General features: G+C 43.7%; 1 protein-coding gene across 1 annotated transcript in view; it reads left to right on the top strand.

The window, feature by feature from the left end:
- LOC308286491 (matrix metalloproteinase-24-like) overlaps positions 1–15,000 on the top strand; it is a gene marked incomplete at its 3' end in the record, with an annotated part of 133,698 nt that overhangs the window by 30,529 nt on the left and 88,169 nt on the right. Inside the window, 2 exon segments of the mRNA XM_080727530.1 lie at positions 10,954–11,102; positions 11,627–11,743. Coding sequence (XP_080583656.1) covers positions 10,954–11,102; positions 11,627–11,743 — 266 coding nt within the window.

Raw genomic sequence — 15,000 nt, 5'->3', positions numbered from 1 at the left:
TAGTGGCGTTTTGGCACATTTTTGGCCGTTATCACAGGTCGCACTTTAACGACAGTTTTTTGAGAAAAAATTGTTTTGTGAGAAAAAAAAAATTTTTGAGAAAAAAAAAATTGAGAAAAAACAATTTTTTTTGAGAAAAAAAAATTTGAGAAAAAAAAGTTTTTGAGAAAAAAAAAGTTTTTTGAGAAAAAAAGTTTTTGAGAGAAAAAAAGTTTTTTGAGAAAAAAAGAAATTTTGAGAAAAAAAAATTTTTGAGAGAAAAAAAAAATTTTTGCGAAAATTTTTTTTTGAGAAAAAATTGTTTTGTACATTTTTTAACATTAGCATTTTTTGCATAAGCTTTAACATTATGGTTCTTCATATGACACCACCCACATGTCTGTACGACAAACAGATCACGAGGTAAAGGGTCACTTCCTGTTTGGTGAAGGGCACTTCCTGTTTGGCGAAATAGGCCCCAATTAAGGTTAAGGACTCTTAATCAAGTCATTTGATGCCATCTACGCGTCTGTACGACAAACGGTTCACGAGGTAAAGGGTCACTTCCTTTTTGGTGAGGGGCACTTCCTGTTTGGCGAAGGAAGCGTCAATTAAGGTTAAGGACTCTTTAGTCTCGCGTAGCCAGACAACTATTCCACAATCTCCGAATGCTATATAGAGTCTGGAACGGCAGCTCCTGAACGGCGAGTATCGGAAGTAGCCACTGCTGCACTGAACTGTAGTCCCATTGGAAACATAACAGAAACAAAAAAAAAATTTGAGAAAAAAAAAATTGAGAAAAAAAAATGTTGAGAAAAAAAAAATGTATGACACCAGCCGCGAGTCTGTACGACAAACGGTTCATGAGTTATAGAGGCACTTCCTGTTTGGTGAAGGGCACTTCCTGTTTGGCGAAGGAAGCGTCAATTAAGGTTAAGGACTCTTTAGTCTCGCGTAGCCAGACAACTATTCCACAATCTCCGAATGCTATATAGAGTCTGGAACGGCAGCTCCTGAACGGCGAGTATCGGAAGTAGCCACTGCTGCACTGAACTGTAGTCCCATTGGAAACATAACAGAAACACAATAGCTCAGACAAAGTCATTCGAGCTGCCTATTATTGTTATGAGTGTATAGTTTATGAAACGTTTGAAAACATCATGAAGGTGACACCAATAACACCAGAGAAAGACAAAATAAAGCCCCCAGAAATGTTGAAAGGAGACATAACGCTTCCAGTAGGACATGTTATTGCTACTGCACTAAGGGAGCGGTTGCGTCACATCCGCTTTATCTCGCACTCACCGTTTCTATTTCCGTCTGCCAGACTGTATGCCAGGAGCATTTGAGAGAAAAAAAAAATTTTTGCGAAAATCTTTTTTTGAGAAAAAATTGTTTTGTGAGAAAAAACATTTTTTTGAGAAAAAAAACATTTTGAGAAAAAAAAATTTGAGAAAAAAATTTTTTTTGAGAAAAAAAAATGTATGACACCAGCCGCGAGTCTGTACGACAAACGGTTCATGAGTTATAGAGGCACTTCCTGTTTGGTGAAGGGCACTTCCTGTTTGGCGAAGGAAGCGTCAATTAAGGTTAAGGACTCTTAAGCTGGTTGCACACTGCTGCGTTTTTCGGGCCGAATATCGGAGTGAATTTCGGAGTACGCAAATAAAAAAATCAACCTCACGTTATGTCAGTCACATTTGCACACTGCCGCCCGTTGGGGGGGGGGGGCTGGCAGAGAGCCCTGCTGTCTCTGCTATGACTGGCAGCTGCCATGCATGGCGCCCACGCTGTTCCAATAGATCATACATGGGCAACTGGCGGCCCGGGGGCCACATGCGGCCCCCACCTGTTACATTTCGGGATTCCAATTAAGAAACTAGAAAAGAAAATTTCTAAGAAATTTTAAGTGTGCCTGCAGCTCGCCAAGTCTGTGCAACCTTGTGTAGCGGTTGGTGTTAGCATTAGCGTTACATTTTTTAACATTAGCATTTTTTGCATAAGCTTTAACATTATGGTTCTTCATATGACACCACCCACATGTCTGTACGACAAACAGATCACGAGATAAAGGGTAACTTCCTGTTTGGTGAAGGGCACTTCCTGTTTGGCGAAATAGGCCCCAATTAAGGTTAATGACTCTTAATCAAGTCATTTGATGACACCCACGCATCTGTACGACAAACAATTCATGAGATATAGGGTGACTTCCTGTTTGGTGAGGGGCACTTCCTGTTTGGCAAAATAGGCCCCAATTAAGGTTAAGGACTCTTAATCAAGTCATTTCACACCACCCGCGCGTCTGCACAACAAACGGTTCACGAGATAAAGGGTCACTTCCTGTTTGGTAAGGGGCACTTCCTGTTTGGCGAAATAGGCCCTAATTAAGGTTAAGGACTCTTATTCTTGTCATTTGACACAACCCGCGCATCTGTACGACAAATGGTTCACGAGATCAAGGGTCACTTCCTGTTTGGTGAGGGGCACTTCCTGTTTGGCGAAATAGGCCCCAATTAAGGTTAAGGACTCTTAATCAAGTCATTTGATGCCATCTACGCGTCTGTACGACAAACGGTTCACGAGGTAAAGGGTCACTTCCTTTTTGGTGAGGGGCACTTCCTGTTTGGCGAAATAGGCCCCAATTAAGGTCATGGACGATTAATGAATTAAAGCTGCAAGCAGCGATGACCGGGCCCTCGCAGCTCTACCCACGTCACAAGGCCAGCAGCCAATCAGAAACCAAACAGGAAGTCAGCCATTTCGACTAATTAGTGGCGTTTTGGCACATTAACGACAGTTTTTTTGAGAAAAAATTGTTTTGTGAGAAAAAAAAAAAATTTTTGAGAAAAAAAAAATTTTGAGAAAAAAACATTTGAGAAAAAAAATGTTTTGAGAAAAAAAAAGTTTTTTGAGAAAAAAAACTTTTTGAGAGAAAAAAGGTTTTTGAGAAAAAAAAAATTTTTGAGAGCAAAAAAAAAAAAAGATTTGCGAATCTTTTTTTTTGAGAAAAATAATTTTTGAGAAAAAAAAATTTTTGAGAAAAAAAAAATTTGAGAAAAAAATTAAAAAAAAAAAAAAAAATGTATGACACCAACCGCGAGTCTGTACGACAAACGGTTCATGAGTTATAGAGGCACTTCCTGTTTGGTGAAGGGCACTTCCTGTTTGGCGAAGGAAGCGTCAATTAAGGTTAAGGACTCTTAAGCTGGTTGCACACTGCTGCGTTTTTCGGGCCGAATATCGGAGTGAATTTCGGAGTACGCAAATAAAAAAATCAACCTCACGTTATGTCAGTCACATTTGCACACTGCCGCCCGTTGGGGGGGGGGGGCTGGCAGAGAGCCCTGCTGTCTCTGCTATGACTGGCAGCTGCCATGCATGGCGCCCACGCTGTTCCAATAGATCATACATGGGCAACTGGCGGCCCGGGGGCCACATGCGGCCCCCACCTGTTACATTTCGGGATTCCAATTAAGAAACTAGAAAAGAAAATTTCTAAGAAATTTTAAGTGTGCCTGCAGCTCGCCAAGTCTGTGCAACCTTGTGTAGCGGTTGGTGTTAGCATTAGCGTTACATTTTTTAACATTAGCATTTTTTGCATAAGCTTTAACATTATGGTTCTTCATATGACACCACCCACATGTCTGTACGACAAACAGATCACGAGATAAAGGGTAACTTCCTGTTTGGTGAAGGGCACTTCCTGTTTGGCGAAATAGGCCCCAATTAAGGTTAATGACTCTTAATCAAGTCATTTGATGACACCCACGCATCTGTACGACAAACAATTCATGAGATATAGGGTGACTTCCTGTTTGGTGAGGGGCACTTCCTGTTTGGCAAAATAGGCCCCAATTAAGGTTAAGGACTCTTAATCAAGTCATTTCACACCACCCGCGCGTCTGCACAACAAACGGTTCACGAGATAAAGGGTCACTTCCTGTTTGGTAAGGGGCACTTCCTGTTTGGCGAAATAGGCCCTAATTAAGGTTAAGGACTCTTATTCTTGTCATTTGACACAACCCGCGCATCTGTACGACAAATGGTTCACGAGATCAAGGGTCACTTCCTGTTTGGTGAGGGGCACTTCCTGTTTGGCGAAATAGGCCCCAATTAAGGTTAAGGACTCTTAATCAAGTCATTTGATGCCATCTACGCGTCTGTACGACAAACGGTTCACGAGGTAAAGGGTCACTTCCTTTTTGGTGAGGGGCACTTCCTGTTTGGCGAAATAGGCCCCAATTAAGGTCATGGACGATTAATGAATTAAAGCTGCAAGCAGCGATGACCGGGCCCTCGCAGCTCTACCCACGTCACAAGGCCAGCAGCCAATCAGAAACCAAACAGGAAGTCAGCCATTTCGACTAATTAGTGGCGTTTTGGCACATTAACGACAGTTTTTTTGAGAAAAAATTGTTTTGTGAGAAAAAAAAAAATTTTTTGAGAAAAAAAAATTTTTGAGAAAAAAAAATTTGAGAAAAAAAATGTTTTGAGAAAAAAAAAGTTTTTTGAGAAAAAAAACTTTTTGAGAGAAAAAAAGTTTTTGAGAAAAAAAAAATTTTTGAGAGCAAAAAAAAAAAAAGATTTGCGAATCTTTTTTTTTGAGAAAAATAATTTTTGAGAAAAAAAATTTTTTGAGAAAAAAAAAATTTGAGAAAAAAATTAAAAAAAAAAAAAAAAATGTATGACACCAGCCGCGAGTCTGTACGACAAACGGTTCATGAGTTATAGAGGCACTTCCTGTTTGGTGAAGGGCACTTCCTGTTTGGCGAAGGAAGCGTCAATTAAGGTTAAGGACTCTTAAGCTGGTTGCACACTGCTGCGTTTTTCGGGCCGAGTGAATTTCGGAGTACGCAAATAAAAAAATCAACCTCACGTTATGTCAGTCACATTTGCACACTGCCGCCCGTTGGGGGGGGGGGGGGGGGGGCTGGCAGAGAGCCCTGCTGTCTCTGCTATGACTGGCAGCTGCCATGCATGGCGCCCACGCTGTTCCAATAGATCATACATGGGCAACTGGCGGCCCGGGGGCCACATGCGGCCCCCACCTGTTACATTTCGGGATTCCAATTAAGAAACTAGAAAAGAAAATTTCTAAGAAATTTTAAGTGTGCCTGCAGCTCGCTAAGTCTGTGCAACCTTGTGTAGCGGTTGGTGTTAGCATTAGCGTTACATTTTTTAACATTAGCATTTTTTGCATAAGCTTTAACATTATGGTTCTTCATATGACACCACCCACATGTCTGTACGACAAACAGATCACAAGATAAAGGGTCACTTCCTGTTTGGTGAAGGGCACTTCCTGTTTGGCGAAATAGGCCCCAATTAAGGTTAATGACTCTTAATCAAGTCATTTGATGACACCCACGCGTCTGTACGACAAACAATTCATGAGATATAGGGTGACTTCCTGTTTGGTGAGGGGCACTTCCTGTTTGGCAAAATAGGCCCCAATTAAGGTTAAGGACTCTTAACTCTCCCCACGCTTTGAACGTTAACGTTCGCCCCATTTTTTACAGAACCTCGATGCCAATACGGCGCTCGTTCGGTTCGTTCGTCTGATGACTGTAAGCTGATGAGGGGTCGCGCGGCCGTGTACTGTGAACACATTTTCCGCGGTGATGGTGTAAAAAATCCATTATGCGTTACATCAACGGAGAACAATTCACTTCCTTGTTGATTTCCTCTGGCTGTAAGGCTCTGTGGCCAGTGACTGGTCTTCTTCTTCTTCAACACATAACAGGCAAATTCACATTCATTCTCGCATGACGCCGCCCTCTGCTGCCTGGCAGACCAAAGTGCACTATTGCACAATAAAAAATAAAAAAAAATAAAAAATAAAATAAATATCTGTCTATCTACTATAACGTCGCAAAGGTAAGCCGCTTTTTGATGGCACCAGACCCAATAAATAAATAAATAATCTGGCAGTAGGAGAGTTAATCAAGTCATTTCACACCACCCGCGCGTCTGCACGACAAACGGTTCACGAGATAAAGTGTCACTTCCTGTTTGGTAAGGGGCACTTCCTGTTTGGCGAAATAGGCCCTAATTAAGGTTAAGGACTCTTATTCTTGTCATTTGACGCAACCCGCGCATCTGTACGACAAATGGTTCACGAGATCAAGGGTCACTTCCTGTTTGGTGAGGGGCACTTCCTGTTTGGCGAAATAGGCCCCAATTAAGGTTAAGGACTCTTAATCAAGTCATTTGATGCCATCTACGCGTCTGTACGACAAACGGTTCACGAGGTAAAGGGTCACTTCCTTTTTGATGAGGGGCACTTCCTGTGTTCCTCACGTTATGTCAGTCACATTTGCACACTGCCGCCCGTTTCGCGCACCACTCGGTCCCTTGCTCTCTCTATCTCTCTCTCTCTCCTTGCCCTGAAAAACGCATTTCGCAACGAAAAACGCAGCAGTGTGCAACCACCTTTAATCAAGTCATATGATACCAGCCACAACTCTGTACGATAAACGGTTCATGAGATGTAGAGGCACTTCCTGTTTGGCAAAGGGCACTTCCTGTTATAGAGGGGGCGGGGCTTAATCAATTACAGCTCATCCCTATTGGCTGGAAAAAGACCAAAGTTGTGTGTGCATTTTAAAGTTTAAATCACGTTGCTAGGCAAAAGTATGGCAGAGTTATGTGGCGCCAAAGTTTCTAGTTTTTTTTCGGAGTCCCCCATTCAAAGTCAATGGGGGTTTTTGAGCGTAGTTTTTTGCGAATTACGTTGCCATGGTAACGCGGATCGTAAAAGAAAAGTAATAGCAACCTATTCCCGGCCGAGCCGCACGTTTTGATGTATATATTGCGTGGGTGGCGTAAATTGTGCGGCAGTTATTACGTGCAGAAATTTGCAAGAACATTACCGACCGACAGACCGACTTAATATGGCGGATTACAATAAGTGTTTTGCCATTGCATTGCATGGCAGGCACACTTAATAACAAAAATTAATTCAGGATTCCAATTCAAAAGAAGCAAAAATAGCCGATCTCTATTGTATGCAATACTAGAATGTGGCCCTCTGGAGTGAAGGTGGAAATATAGTGGTCCTCTGGAGTGAAGGTGGAAATATAGTGGTCCTCTGGAGTGAAGGTGGAAACATAGTGGCCCTCTGGAGTGAAGGTGGAAATATAGTGGTCTTCTGGAGTGAAGGTGGAAATATAGTGGTCCTCTGGAGTGAAGGTGGAAACATAGTGGTCCTCTGGAGTGAAGGTGGAAATATAGTGGCCCTCTGGAGTGAAGGTGGAAATATAGTGGCCCTCTGGAGTGAAGGTGGAAATATAGTGGTCCTCTGGAGTGAAGGTGGAAATATAGTGGCCCTCTGGAGTGAAGGTGGAAATATAGTGGCCCTCACCATCATCAAAGTTGTCCAGCCCTGGTTTAGACAGTGGACGTTTTGGGGCTTGTACTTTTTCCTTCATCATCTTTTTTTTTTTTGCAATATTGACTTTTCCAAAGCGAATTGGAAAAGCCACGGACCATTAAATAATTCTATTAGTATGGAGAGATGATTGGGATGAGGCTGCTGAGAAAGGAGAGGTTGTGTGCGTGTGTGTGTGTGTGTGTGTGTGTGTGTGTGTGTGTGTGTGTGTGTGTGTGTGTGTGTGTGTGTGTGTGTGTGTGTGTGTGTGTGTGTGTGTGTGTGTGTGTGTGTGTGTGTGTGTGTGTGTGTGTGTGCGTGCGTGCGCGTGCGTGCGTGCGTGCGTGCGTGCGTGCGTGCGTGCGTGCGTGTGCGTGTCCGCGTGCGTGTGTGTCCGCGTGCGTGTGTCCGCGTGTGTGCACACATGCACATGTGCTTCCAAAACATATGAACAGAATTCTAGAGTCATTCTTCCCAGAGCAGCCTACAGCAGCCTAGAGCAGCCTACAGAAGCCTACAGCAGCCTACAGCAGCCTACAGCAGCCTAGAGCAGCCTACAGCAGCCTACAGCAGCCTACAGCAGCCTAGAGCAGCCTACAGCAGCCTAGAGCAGCCTACAGCAGCCTACAGCAGCCTACCTTGTACAAGGTACCTTGTACCTTGTAACCTTGTACAGAGTGGTGTGTTGCTCTGTGTGTCAGTAACCTTGTACAGAGTGGTGTGTTGCTCTGTGTGTCAGTAACCTTGTACAGAGTGTTGCTCTGTGTGTCAGTAACCTTGTACAGAGTGTTGCTCTGTGTGTCAGTAACCTTGTACAGAGTGGTGTGTTGCTCTGTGTGTCAGTAACCTTGTACAGAGTGTTGCTCTGTGTGTCAGTAACCTTGTCCAGAGTGTTGGCTCTGTGTGTCAGTAACCTTGTACAGAGTGTTGCTCTGTGTGTCAGTAACCTTGTACAGAGTGTTGGCTCTGTGTGTCAGTAACCTTGTACAGAGTGTTGGCTCTGTGTGTCAGTAACCTTGTACAGAGCGTTGCTCTGTGTGTCAGTAACCTTGTACAGAGTGTTGGCTCTGTGTGTCAGTAACCTTGTACAGAGTGGTGTGTTGCTCTGTGTGTCAGTAACCTTGTACAGAGTGTTGGCTCTGTGTGTCAGTAACCTTGTACAGAGTGTTGCTCTGTGTGTCAGTAACCTTGTACAGAGTGTTGGCTCTGTGTGTCAGTAACCTTGTACAGAGTGTTGCTCTGTGTGTCAGTAACCTTGTACAGAGTGTTGGCTCTGTGTGTCAGTAACCTTGTACAGAGTGGTGTGTTGCTCTGTGTGTCAGTAACCTTGTACAGAGTGTTGGCTCTGTGTGTCAGTAACCTTGTACAGAGTGTTGCTCTGTGTGTCAGTAACCTTGTACAGAGTGTTGCTCTGTGTGTCAGTAACCTTGTACAGAGTGGTGTGTTGCTCTGTGTGTCAGTAACCTTGTACATAGTGTTGCTCTGTGTGTCAGTAACCTTGTACAGAGTGTTGCTCTGTGTGTCAGTAACCTTGTACAGAGTGGTGTGTTGCTCTGTGTGTCAGTAACCTTGTACAGAGTGGGAGTGTTGCTCTGTGTGTCAGTAACCTTGTACAGAGTGTTGCTCTGTGTGTCAGTAACCTTGTACAGAGTGGTGTGTTGCTCTGTGTGTCAGTAACCTTGTACATAGTGTTGCTCTGTGTGTCAGTAACCTTGTACAGAGTGTTGCTCTGTGTGTCAGTAACCTTGTACAGAGTGGTGTGTTGCTCTGTGTGTCAGTAACCTTGTACAGAGTGGGAGTGTTGCTCTGTGTGTCAGTAACCTTGTAAAGAGTGGGCGTGTTGACGGCTCTCTGGTGGCAGCCGTTGTACTGTACCTGAACTGTACTGTACTGTACGATGTACTGTACGTGAACTGTAATGTACGTTGTACTGTACGTGAACTGTACTGTACGTTGTACTGTACGTGAACTCGCGTCTGCGTTCTTCTTGCATCTCAACTAAGGGGCTGTCAAGCCACTGATTTAGGAATCCTGATTAATCTCACATTCAATCGTGTGTTAAAATTCCACGGTTCACAACACATGCTGTCTGAACCGACGTCCCTCGGGGCCTTTATCTCTGCCTATGTTTAGAGTTCTGCTGTCCTGTTAGAAAGGCTGTGTATGGCTAAGATTGTTTTGTGTTTGTTAGTTTCCACCATACGGTAGGTCACAGTTTACTGTCAGAACCGTCACAGCTTGACCGTATTCGTCCGTCTGTCCTGACGGGTAACACCCTGACACATCACTGTGACATCACAGGCGACATCATATGACATCAGATACTCAAAGCAGGGATCTCCATATATGGGCATAAAAGGGATCGTATCTCAGATGATGCCCTGTTAGGAAAACCACACTAACAGAATCCATATATGGCCAAGACAGATGGCACGACCTCGCCCTTTAGGGCCCTTAGGCGTCTTACTGGTAGAGAATATGCACACTCTGAATTGCAGTCTGAGAGATCTTTAATTGTATTCATTTTGTTTTTTATTCTTTTGGCTTTCAGTTTACAAGCCAAATTTAAGGTTGCGCAGTTTTGATACTGAACTAGTTAGCAGGTCAAGAGTTAAAAGGCCAAACCAGCATCAATTTGTCCTTGTCTATATTCATGGTTGCTGCCATATATCATACAGGTTACTATTGATTGATTGATTGATTGATTGATTGATTGATTGATTGATTGATTGATTGATTGATTGATTGATTGATTGACTGCATACTTTATTAACCCATTAAGACCTGAGGGTAGTGCGCTTATGTGAAAATCTGTGTTTTGACTGATATCAGCAGTTTTTTCTACTCACTACTCCAACTCCAAGTGCTTTGCCTCAGGAGCAAAATGTTTTTACGATGTGTAATTTGTCTCCTCCATCTTGCTTACATTGGTAAACAGGCAGCAGATGTCTGATGTAAACATCTAGACAGCTGCTGTTTGGATCAACTTGACTTATGGATACCAGATAGTTGGTCTTTTCTGGCGAAGCATAGAGAAGAGGCAAATCTGCCTCACACTGAAGAAGTGCACTAGGAACTATAATGTGTAGTTTATTTCATGTCAGTATATGCGCTCCAGTTTGTGTGGTTGCGTGCGACGATGGTTCTTATAGAGATTAATATTGACTGATTCAGTGGTTCTTAAAGTCCATTTATGCATTGGCTATTCTAAAGTAACAGATGTACAAGCTCACAGCACGTATATCATGAGCTTGTGCATCTACAATTTAGATTACATTTTTTGTATACATCTCTAAGCCTATATCAGACCTTTTTGCCTATGTTTTGTATATAGAAAATATTAGCATTTTAGTAAAACATAAATTCTCAACTCTCACATAAACTATTTCAGAAGGGGGTCCGCGGCCAAATACATTTGGGGGTCCTTGACTTGAAAAGGTTTGAGAACCACCACCGTCATAGGGTTTCAAATTCTCCAAATCACCTTCCCTTGTTCTCATCTCTCTCTCTCTCTCTCTCTCTCTCTCTCTCTCTCTCTCTCTCTCTCTCTCTCTCTCTCTCTCTCTCTCTCTCTCTCTCTCTGTGTCTCTGTGTCTCTCTGCCAGACGTGGCTGAAGAACTACGGCTACCTGCTGCCTCATGACATTCGTACGTCAGACCTGCGGCAGGAGAAGTCCATGCAGTCTGCGGTGGCCGCCATGCAGCGGTTCTACGGAATCCCTGTGACCGGAATACTGGACCAGACCACTATAGAGTGAGTACATACTAGACCACTATAGAGTGAGTACATACTAGACCACTATAGAGTGAATACATACTAGACCACTATAGAGTGAGTACATACTAGACCACTATAGAGTGAGTACATACTAGACCACTATAGAGTGAGTACATACTAGACCACTATAGAGTGAGTACATACTAGACCACTATAGAGTGAGTACATACTAGACCACTATAGAGTGAGTACATACTAGACCACTATAGAGCGAGTACAGTGTGTGTGTGTGTGTGTGTGTGTGTGTGTGTGTGTGTGTGTGTGTGTGTGTGTGTGTGTGTGTGTGTGTGTGTGTGTGTGTGTGTGTGTGTGTTATGGTTAACTCTGCCCCTGTGTCTGCAGGTGGATGAGGAAGGGTATTACAGTTAACTCTGCCCCTAGTGGATGAGGAAGGATATTACAGTTAACTCTGCCCCTAGTGGATGAGGAAGGATATTACAGTTAACTCTGTGTCTCCTGGTGGATGAGGAAGGATATTACAGTTAACTCTGTGTCTGCAGGTGGATGAGGAAGCCTCGTTGTGGCGTTCCAGACCAGCCTCACAGCAGCCGCCGACAGAGGAACAAACGCTACGCGCTGACGGGACAGAAGTGGAGAGACAAGAAGATCTCCTACAGGTAGAACCCTAACCCTAACCCTAACCCTAACCCAGGGTCCACATGGTTCCATGTGTACCCTGTCAGAGGAACAAACGCCACACGCTGACGGGACAGAAGTGGAGAGACAAGAAGATCTCCTACAGGTAGAACCCTAACCCTAACCCAGGGTCCACATGGTTCCATGTGTACCCTAACCCTAACCCTAACCCAGGGTCCACATGGTTCCATGTGTACCCAGTCAGAGGGTTAGAAGTGGAGAGACAAGAAGATCTCCTACAGGTAGAACAGGAAGTAATTTCACCAATAAATAAAAGAAAATTCTAAGAATTCCCATAAATTTGAAAACAAGCGTTGAAGACGTGAAAATAGCTGATCTACAAGCTCACAACGTGCCGCTTTGCGACGCCTTGTGAGCTTGTAGATCTGCTGTTTTCTCTAGTTTGGGTCCCGGGCAAACGTCTAATTTCTCTTTTGGGTCAGGAGCTAAAACGTTTGGGAACCACTGAGCTGGATCACATCAAAGATGACCTTTAACCCTGAGCTGGATCACATCAAAGATGACCTTTAACCCTGAGCTGGATCACATCAAAGATGACCTTTAACCCTGAGCTGGATCACATCAAAGATGACCTTTAACCCTGAGCTGGATCACATCAAAGATGACCTTTAACCCTGAGCTGGATCACATCAAAGATGACCTTTAACCCTGAGCTGGATCACATCAAAGATGGCAGGTGCAGCGTTTTCTGACAGATGCAACAAACACATTTATGTTACTGAGAGCCCACTTTGAGTCACAGCAACATAAACCTCAACACGACCAAAGTTACAGAGTTTATGAATCCCCACGGGGCGGTCGGCTGCGCGCTGACGGATTCAGTCAGTGAACCATCGCCTTGATATCCACAGTTTTCCTTAATCCTCCATCTTTCTATCCAATAGGGACAAAGTGTGCTTGTCAAAGAGACAGCAGTACAAGTAAACACCAGTGGTGTAAAGTAACTATAAGTACATACTGTATACTCAAGTGCTGTACTTTTTATAGGTTTACCTTTCTGGAGTAGTTACAGTTTTCAGTACTTTTACTTCTACTCCACTACAATTTTTTGAAAACTTAAGTTACTCGTTACTTTTAAGGTTTAGATTTGTATTACAAAACATACACTAACCAAATATTCTCTCTATATTGGCTATTTAAAAATAGGCAGTCTACAATTTCACAGCTTGCAGATCTGCTATTTTCAAAAGATTCTTTTAATACATTTTGAAAACTTGAAATGGGACATTCTGCATTATGAATACTTTATACTTTTGGTACTTTAAGCACATTTTGATGACAATACTTTTGTAACATAGGATAGTGTCCATGGAGTCGAGGCTCGTGGCTCATGCAGGCAGCAGCCTCTTTGTGTTGGGATTGGGAACACTTGCGGCAAAGGAGAGACACGCAGCAAAATAGGCCTACTTTTATTTATTTGTCTGTCTTGGCTGTGATCGACGAACTGAGAGCAGCGCAGAGCGAGAGATGCGCAATTGGTTGAGCGAGGGAGCGGGGGGGAGCGGGGGGGAGTGGCGCGGTGGCCGACCAGAGCGATTAGCGAGAAGGACGAAAGCCCTCTGGAGCGGGGAGCTGAGCGACATTTCTACTCGCTCCACTCCGCTCGTATGCCCTGATCAGAGCATGTGAGCGGAGCGGAGCGGGAAGGAAAGCCGCTCCGCGCTCCAGAGGGCTCTTGTCCCGCTCGCTCCTCACTCTGGTCGGCCACCGGGCCGCTCCGCTCATATGCTCTGGCCCTGATACCCCATACCCACACACTCCAACCCCCCCACACTAACCCCCCCCCCCCCCCCCCCCCCCAATCGTTGTTCTTGGCTGACAAGCAGCCAGCAGTCTGTGTCCCTATAGGCTGATACATCCAGATATGGAGGATGAAAAGCCAATTCTTTTTGGTCTTTTTAAAGTCTACTGATGTGTTTGTGAGATTCTAAAGCCAGTTAGATCTGCGGTGGAGTTGGTTGAGTTTATGGAAGGCAAGCGTGTGATCCGAGTAGGTGAGGTGAATGAGTTTGCAATCAGACGTGATCTTAAGAGAAGCGCAATCGAAGCCACGCACGCACGCACGCACGCACGCACTGAGTTTTTTTCTTTCTTTTGACTCTGTTTCCATGTCAGCATGCTCTATTGGCGTGACAGAAGATGAATCGCTGCAATAATGCCTTATCTTGAATAGTTCTTCTATCATCTCGTTCTCCGCTCCACTCTCGCTGCCGCTTCTCTCTGTCTGTCTGTCTGTCTGTCTGTTATTCTATGAGATAAAAAGACACAAGCACAACAGAAACCCTTCTTCTCTCTCTCTCTCTCTCTCTCTGTCTCTCTGTCTCTCTCTCTCTCTCACTCACAATGTGGGTTTGGTTTGAGCCGAGCCATGCTGTCATGGTGTCGCTACCTTGGGTAGCAAAAAAGAAATAAGGGGTTGGCATTCCCATTCCCCAGGAACCAGTGGTGTAAAGTACATTTACTTAAAGGGGCACTCCACCACTTTTCAACCTATGTTCATATAATTGGTCCTCACTCAAAAATAGCTTTTTTCTTTTTCTTTTTTCTTTTTTTTTCTCAGAGGAGGGCTGTGGGCAGGTCAGAAACCCATCGTCTTGTGACATCATCGATTGCCAATCCAGCTTATAGAAACTGCAGGCTGTCTATTCCTGAAAAGTTGCAATTTTAAAGTGGAAGCCATTGTTCTCGCGATAATAAAAATCGAAATATATATATTTTTTAAATATTGATTACATTTTTATTTTGGAAAATGATGATGTCACAAGACAATGGATTCTGAACTTCCCACAGCTCTCCTAGGAGACTTGGACTGAGTAGAAAAATATTGTGATATTTTATCATGAACATTAGTGAGGACCTATTATATGAAGTTGAAAAGTGGTGAACTACTCCTTTAAGTACTGTACTTACAGTTTTTTCACGATTGTTAACACAAGTTTTTCACTACAATAACAGCTTTCTCAAAACTGCACACACAAAACTGAAAACCTCACACAAAATGCTAAACCTCACACTCCCTTCCCAAGATGACTCTTTGCCATCAAATCACTGATCTGTGTTCACACAGTTGAAACACACCATTCATTGAGTACACACAACTAAGCATTTGCTGCACACTACCAAGCATTTACACCACAATGAAGTCCCGAATGAAGTGCAACATTGAAAACACACCATTGAATTGGAAAATAAAACGGAGATCTCCTTCTTAGGGAGA

Source organism: Nannobrachium achirus, assembly GCF_963921795.1.
Source record: "Nannobrachium achirus genome assembly, chromosome: 6".
NCBI classification, from domain to species: Eukaryota; Metazoa; Chordata; class Actinopteri; order Myctophiformes; family Myctophidae; genus Nannobrachium; species Nannobrachium achirus.
This window is presented reverse-complemented; position numbering and strand designations above follow the sequence as displayed.